At 33.3% G+C, this 8,316-nt stretch overlaps 1 protein-coding gene across 1 annotated transcript; it reads right to left on the reverse strand.

The window, feature by feature from the left end:
* Positions 1 to 4,984: 4,984 nt before the first annotated feature.
* Positions 4,985 to 7,170, reverse strand: LOC116351080. Its single transcript, XM_031783129.1, has 2 exons — positions 5,762 to 7,170; positions 4,985 to 5,683 (listed from the first exon to the last, which is right to left on the reverse strand). The coding sequence occupies exons 1-2, from the start codon at positions 7,097 to 7,099 to the stop codon at positions 4,985 to 4,987; spliced, it is 2,037 nt and encodes a 678-aa protein (XP_031638989.1). The 5' UTR covers positions 7,100 to 7,170.
* Positions 7,171 to 8,316: the final 1,146 nt, after the last annotated feature.

Below are 8,316 nucleotides of genomic sequence, written 5' to 3' on the forward strand. Positions count from 1 at the left end.
AAAGACGAATTAAGGTCATCTAAAAAAATCATAACAACATAACCTAATAGCCGAGCCGATAAGAGCTGTTTTAATTTCCGTGCACCGTTTTTTCTTCATTATGACTTTGTTTGACACAGTATTAAATAATCATTCAGAGACTGTTTGTTCATACCGATCGTATATTGAATTAGGAAATATATTATTTACTTCGTTTGAATCGTTTTATTTATTTTGATTTTATTGCGAACGACGTTGTTTGAACAACTGTCACAAAGCGAACGAAGTACTAGATGAAGAAAAAATCGGTCATACAGCACACATACTAAACTGATCCGCGATGAACTGATTTATTTTAATGGCATTTTAATTGAATTAAACTTCAAATTGTAAATATCATCGTATTTGTATTTCGCATTTTTCAATGGAACAAAAGAAGTTTGCCATTAACAACCATTTGTCAATTTAAGTTGAATTTAATATAATATTGGGGACATTTCATTTTATCCGTATCCACTTATGTTTTCCAAAACTTTTTTAGCTTTACCAATTTCTGAACTTTAAACTTTTTTATTCAAAAAAATATATCCTGATTTTAATTCAATTCTTAAACCTACAAAGAAAAATTGTAAACAGAATTTTTGTTAAAGAAATTAACTCAATCCAATTGCAGCAAGTAATTAGAATCGAATTCATTCGAATATGGTTGATCTCAGTCCAACTGTGCTTGTATTGTTAGCTGTATGACTCATGTCTCGATTCAATCGGGAATGTATTGATGCGTTTCCCGAATTATATCTTAAATCATATTTGGTTCAACGATTAAAGTCGAAGCAAATATTTCTACTTAAACTGTGTTCTGGATTCTGTGTTCACATGTGCTTAAGTAACTGAAGCACTGAAATCAACGTGTATAAGATTCATATACATACTCGTCCATATGCACCAATAAGACATATCCGTTTATGCCTCATATGAGTGTTTTGTATCGTAAACATAAACAACTGCTCATTCATACTACTTACATGTTATATTATCATTAAAATTATTCCACTTCTTTCTCTTGAAGCTCTTTTTCAACCAAATACAACTAACCATGAATGCATGTCATTTTTACTGTTAAGTGTAAAATCAAAAACAATTTCAATCCTTGTTTTTTGATTAAAATTTATGCACAATGCTGTCAGAAAGTTTGGACTCATGTGACAAAATGTACTGTTTTTATAGTGTTTTAACTTATTCAATGAAATTCATTGAAATTCGAGAAGATGTCTAATTACTTGAATCCATATCTCAAATGAACAGGCATTTCTACATTTGCTAGGGATTTTCACACGAAAGTGAAGACCTTTTTTTTGCTTTTCAAATTGTGAGATGGAGAAAATTCTTTGAATTTGCTAAGGTGTTTTACTGACAAAAAACAACACACCCCCATCCGTACATTTTTTTCGTGCCCATGTATGCTTACAAATCACAGTTCAGCACTGTAGCATTGCATATAAGTTTAGCATCTCACTCATATATAAAAATGAAATCTATATAAATAATAAATTTTGTATGCTATATGAATTACGATGTCTTCTCTGGAAAAGTGAAGATCTTTTTTTCAGTGATGGTTCTTTCACACCGCACGCGCAGCACACTTTTTTTGTACCACACACAGTGGCGTGAGGTGAACGCATTGAAGCAGCAGGTGAGCAGCAATGCTGTACAGACGCTGCGAATATCTAGCGCTATTCAGACAGCAAAAACTTTGTTTTGATTGACTTTGTTTTTTATTTTTTTAATTCAAAAAACGCAACGTTTGCCAAGAATTCGTACACAGAAATAAGTATTCGAGTACGCTTACTCGCACTTGCGGTGTTAGTAGAGACTTTACCCCTCAAAATGAGTTACGCACTCTATTTCACTCTATTTTTGGTGTTAGTTTCATCGAACGTATGTGACGATACACTTAGCAATCGTATATACACAGACTCATATGCACGCAACGAAACATAACTCGTTGAACGCATGCGGCAACGTACATATGAATGCCCGAGAATGAATGTGAGACTTCTCCTGAGAGTTTATTGAAATGTAACACCGCCATACAAAAATTGCTGACAGTCTCACATTCATTCTCGGACAATCATATCTATTGAATATATCGAGAAGAGAGTATGTTATTCAGCGCTTATGGCTGAGTAATGTCTGAATAAAAACATACTCTCCTCTCGATATTTTCAATAGATATGTACTACACATGTACCTCTTTTTTCACTGTGATGCGTTTAATTCGATGAAACTAACACCAAAAATAGAGTTAAATAGAGTGCGTAACACATTTCGAGGGATAAAGCCTCTACTAACACCGCAAGTGCGAGTAAGCGTACTCGAATACTTGTTTCTGTGTACCAATACAATATATCCCATATTAAATTTTTGTCCTCTTAGAACGTTTAACTCTGTCTACAACTACAAACAACACACTGAGAAGAAAAAAATGGCTTTAATTTTGTGTAAATATTTGTAAATGTTGACTATTGTAAAAATTGCTTTGATATTGCTTTGTAAATATTCAGAATTACCTCATAGCACCTCATAATTACCTGCATGCAAGTGAATTAATTAAAGGCCATAACAAGTACTTAGCGGATGAAATTTGGACATAAAACGGCTGAAACGTGCGTGTAAAAGTCAAAATAAAAACTAGAACAAAGCCGAATATCACAAAAGTGATATGATTTTTTTGTTCGACTTAATGACAGAAAACCCGTTCAAACACTATTAAAGTCGTTTTTTTTGTTAAAGTTGCTGGAAATGCATTGCGGCACGGAATTTATCGCTGTACGATTAAACAAAATTCATGATGTGTTACACAAATGGGTATCGGTAATGGGCTGGTGAAAATTGTTACGTACTGATTTTCTGTTTGAATTATGTATTTGTGTCACCATCAATTTACACGTATAGTGTGAATCCGTATATTTATAAAAACAATTGTGTGAGTCAATCGTTATCAAAAGCATATAACTGATAGTTTCAAAAATAAAACAATTTCGGGAATGCAGATAATCATTTTCAAGTTTTAGTGAGTCACGTTTATGTGCACCTTGTGCGGCCATTTCTCTATCACTCGCCGGCATTTAACCATGTTTCCATTTTATTCTCGTTATAGCACACCTAATTGCTTATCACTTTGACTTGTGTTTAGCAAAAACAAATGTAAAAAGGGAAACATACAAAAAACAGGTAGAATTTGTTGGTTATTTTTTTTTAAATAGTTATATTTGCTAGTATATTTTTTAAGTGCTTTTGTAGTTATATTGTTATTTTTCGTTTAAATTCATGATTATTTGAGATGAATAGATACCTATATCCATATATTTCCTATAACAAATGAATGGAATTCAGTTTATTAACCATATGTGCGGATTGGTCATTGTATTTTGATTTGAACAATACGGATGTACCATGTGTTAAATGCGCAGTATCCACATATTGTGTGTTCTATAAATCTTATCATAGTGTTCGCATATACCTTGTCTGAGTGCAATTACGATGATGTAATGTCTGGTAACGAAAGAATTTATCCTTATTCATGTGTTGCTTTTTCTTATTCAAAAGCTGAAGCGTGAGATGCTTCCTTCGAATTCGCATTCGATAAACGTTTATGCACTTGAAATGCCATTTCCTTTTGACTATTCTTAATTCGTTAAGGAGACACTGTCCTAGACATCAAACTTGAAAAAAGAGATAGGCAAAATAACACTGAGAGAATGCATAAAAATGACTCATGCGTAAATTGTTCTGTTGTTGTTGTGAATATTTCGTCTGATTCAACCTTTTAAAATGAACTTCGAACCTTTTTTACTTTTATTATTTGATTTGCTGCTGCTGTTTGCTACGATCGACAATTTAAAGTGGTCTACAATTAAAGCATGTGTCAATGAATTTTTACTATTTTTCCTTGGGGGGGATAAGCTTGAAAAATTACTATTGAATTATTTTGATTATTTGTCAAATTCAAATCAAAAGAATGGATACCTATTTTTTGATTGTGAAAACTCAAAATTTCTCGTTTTCTTGCGCATTTTGCTGATTGAAATTTAATACAATGAGTTTTGGATAGATCCATAAGATCTCCGCAAGATTGCGGGGTTTATCCTCCCCCCACTGTGATTTGGACGAGAAAGTTTTTTCGCGAAAATTATTCGAATTTGCTAGGGTTTTTGATTCAAAAAGTGAAGACCTTTTTTTTAGCTCATTAATGTAGAAACTTGAGGAGAATTCTTTCAATTTGCTAGGGTTTTTCGTGGAGAAAATTCTTTTGATATGCTAGGGATTTTCGCCACAAAAAGTGACTTCCAAAAAAAACGAAAATTTGTCTGATTTGCTTGAGAATTTTTTGGTTTCGAAAAATCACCTCCTCTTGAAAAATGTTCCTCGCACACTACTGGTCTATGTAAATGTTTTTTATTCTCTTCGATTTTTCGTATACCTCTTGATAGTTTTATACAGTATATTTCCCATCACTGTTGAACACGACTCTCACTTACGTTGTATACTGACAATGTATTTGAACGCGACTCGAATTAAGAAGCGCCATCTCTATCTCGCCAGATTCTATTTTTTTTCTTGCAAACAAAATTGCAAAATTGTATAAATTGAATAAGTTTTGCAATAGTAATAACGAAAATAATTAATAGAATTTATTATAAATAAAAAAATGGATAAACACACAAATATTCTATATTATATGGTTCTCGTGTTATGAGGTAGCTTTGCCTTGTAGACCATGTAGAGATGATTACGTAAAGAAAATATGTATTTGTCAAACATTGATATCTGTCAAAAAAAAAACGTAAACAACACGAAGTGAATATTTTTCTGGTGAACTATCGGTATTATTATTATAAATATTACAAACTAATGCATTATATTTACGGTATTCACGAGAATAAAAGAAGCGATAAGATTACTGCCTAAAATGATAAAAAATAAAATTCACGTATAGTTGGCGCTACATTCTATGTAATAAGCGTATACTTTCCACTTGAAAGCATATAATTTGTCGCTTAATAATTGCACGTTTTCTTCTCAAAACACGTCTGTTGACCGTTGACACAATGATATCTGGCAGTCCAGCGACTGAATCTGGCAGGCCATCAATCTTTTTCGCTCTACGAACGTAGCACACTTTAAATCGATCATCTTTTGTGTGCCTTGGAAAACGTTCCTGACAATTCGCGCATGTTTGTGATGTTCCCCATTCATCTTGCATTTCAACTTCTGAATGTCCAAGTTTCTTAATGCTCACACGAAACTTACGCGATCCCGGACATCTTTTACGCTTTTTTATTCCAAACGGTCGATCGGGTTTCATCGCCCAAGCACCAAATTGAACCAACGACGGTTTGTTGTTTGTCACACGCACGGCGATTTGATCATTTACTCTGGTCGAGCGAATGTGATGGTCTAAATCCAGTCGTGCATATTCACGCGTCGCATAAGCTGCCATTCCTTTTCGTAACATTTTAATGCGATATTCAATGTATGATTTCCATGTTGAATTACGTGGTGATGGTGGACGATATGGGTAGGTTTTGAGATGTTCCTTCTCTTCGATATCAAACCATCCAGCCAACTTTTTCGCTTCTTTGTCTCGTTTTTTCTGCTGAGTTTCCCAATGAAAACGCTGGTTTGGTATTATAATGTTTTCCTTCAAAATGCAAAATGATACAAAAAACTATGAGTTTCTATTCAAAACCATTTCAAATTACATTTCAAAATATCTTACCTCAACAGCCGGCTCATCAGGTGTTTTTTGAATGTTGCGACGCACTACAGTTAACCACGATTTTTCATTCGGATCGATTCCAATGATGTATTTCTTGCCAATGAGTTTTCCCGGCCCCCGATTCGCTTGGGTTGTTTGCTGTGGTCGTTGTTGTCGCTGTGGTCGTTGTTGTCGCTGTGGTTTCTTGTACATTATGGATATTGAAACACTATCGGTCAAAATCTGATGATGGAATGGTATCGATTTGCCCAATTTATTTATTTTACCGACATCGAACAACATATTCCATAGACCTGATCGATCAGTTTGGGTGTAGTACTTTAAATTTCTCTTATTCATCCGGTTGGTCCGCGTATTGAGAAAAGAAGGCACCAAATCAAGCTTGTTTACAATTTTATTACACAAGTCCGTAATGTCCAATCGCACGTTTTTCAAATGGTAGTCGCATAATGGTATAAGAGCAAAACTGCTTATTTTTGGTGGTCGATTGATTGTTGGCTCTTGAAAGTTCGGATTGTTACGAAACATTTCATGAATGGTATTCCATTGTTCGGCATTACTGTGATACACTTCTATTTGCCGTTGCATTTGACCGAACAACCACAGTGATTCAAACCAACGATATTTTGCGAAAAATTTCATACTCACTGTTCCCGACCATCCAATTTCAGTCAAATCTCTCATTAAAATATTGAATTTTTCAACGCGTTGTGGATACACATTATTACCATTATCACCATTTGTTAAATTCTTAAATCGATATGAAAACTCTTTGGCATTTCTGATGTCGATGCTATCAAATCTTGAGCCATTGTTGAATCGATTGCGATACCAACAACGCATTCGAAAAAAATTCTCAAGTCGTTTTTCACACCATGTGTTGGTATTGGTTTGAATGTTTGTGATATATTGTTTATAAAAATATCTCAAACCATTTCCCAACTTTTCATCACCTGGCCATCGGAACTGTTCTTCACTGTTTCTTTCTACCATGAAACGAAACTCGGGCAATATCCGATATTGACTATTAATATTGTTAACGTGTTGGTTTAATACCGCTCTGAAACAATCGGCAATGAACAGTCTTGGATGTGGTTGCAAAAAAAATGCACGATCGTCTTTATCAAGTGCTTCATTCAAAATAAAAAGAATAGAAAGTGATGCCAATGCTGCCACTTCTGTCATTTGAACACTGCGCTCGAATAGCATTTTGGTCACAGCTTCTCCAACTCTTTCAATCCGTTCATGTTGTTGTCGCAGGATTGTTTGAAGTCCACATTTTATTACAACGTATTTGCTTTCTTCTGGTTGATTATCATCGAGCTCGTCGTCATCCATGTCTTTTTCTGTTCATTCTCAAAAAACTGATCAAATTATTCGAAAATAAAAAATAGACACAAATTTAGAAAAAAAATGCAACAAAAAAAGCATAGATTACGAATAAAATGAGATCACAATTTAAATGAAAATCACTTATATCACAATTCAAATTAATCACTTCTTACCTCAACGATGTCACTCTGTATTCTGATTCAAATGATGAAATGTTTTCCAATATTCCGCAGATGAAAATTTTGTTGGAATATTCACCGTCAATTTTATGAATGCTTTCTTATTTTTAAATAACAACAGAGACAATCTCAAAACCAACAGTGAATTTATCCGTTTAACATCGAACAAACAAAATCATTGGAACAAATGTTAGCCAAAAATGACGACAAACAAATTGTTTCATACTCTAATATAAACACTCACACATAATTCTCAAGAATTCCTTTTACAAGCAAAGCACAATTTGTTACAAACAAAAAATGAGAACACACTCATATCACAATTCAAATGAATAACTTCTTATACTATATAACGCTGTGTCCTGATGAAAACGATGAAAATGTTTTTTTTTATTTTGAAATGAAAACAAAGACTGTCACAAAACGGACTGTGAATCTTTCCATTTGACATCGAGTGACTTCTACAGTTACGTTCCAAACACACCAAACCGTTGCTAAAATGACGATAAACAAAAAATGAATCTCATGTACAAGAATTCCATTTATTAATCACTGAATTTTGTTTTTTTTTTTCAACACAATGGCAACTTAACCAAAATTACTTACCTTATTCTTAACAATAACTTCAAAATATTTTGATGCGAAAAAATCCCTATTTAGTTCGGTGCCGGAATTATAATTTCATACATTGTTCAAAGAAATTAATTGATACGATGCAATGTTTACGAAGCACATTTTGAATGTAATCAGAAAAATCGGCTTCGATATGATACACACCAATACACACAGCTACCAACTGTCAAATGTCGTACACATTCAAACATGTTTCGAATTTGAAATTCGAATTTGAATTATGAAATAAAAAAAATAAAAAAATTCTCTGAAACTAAAATCAAATCAAACAAATCTAAAAAAAGGTACATTTATAAATGTATTTCACAGTCACTTGAAATTCCTACGCAATGTTTTTTTTATTCATGCACAATCGAAACACACACAGAGAGAAGAGAGTAAGATTTGTATTTTCATCCTCTTTTTTTTCCG

The sequence above is a fragment of the Contarinia nasturtii genome, unplaced genomic scaffold (genome assembly GCF_009176525.2).
Source record: "Contarinia nasturtii isolate CC-2019 unplaced genomic scaffold, AAFC_CNas_1.1 Cnas_scaffold_4662, whole genome shotgun sequence".
Lineage (NCBI taxonomy): Eukaryota > Metazoa > Arthropoda > Insecta > Diptera > Cecidomyiidae > Contarinia > Contarinia nasturtii.

Coding starts and splice junctions, on each gene's coding strand:
- LOC116351080 (XM_031783129.1), bottom strand. CDS start 7,099: ATGGATGACGACGAGCTCGATGATAATCAACCAGAAGAAAGCAAATAC. Junction 5,684..5,761: donor CTGATGAGCCGGCTGTTGAG/GTAAGATATTTT, acceptor TGCATTTTGAAG/GAAAACATTATAATACCAAA.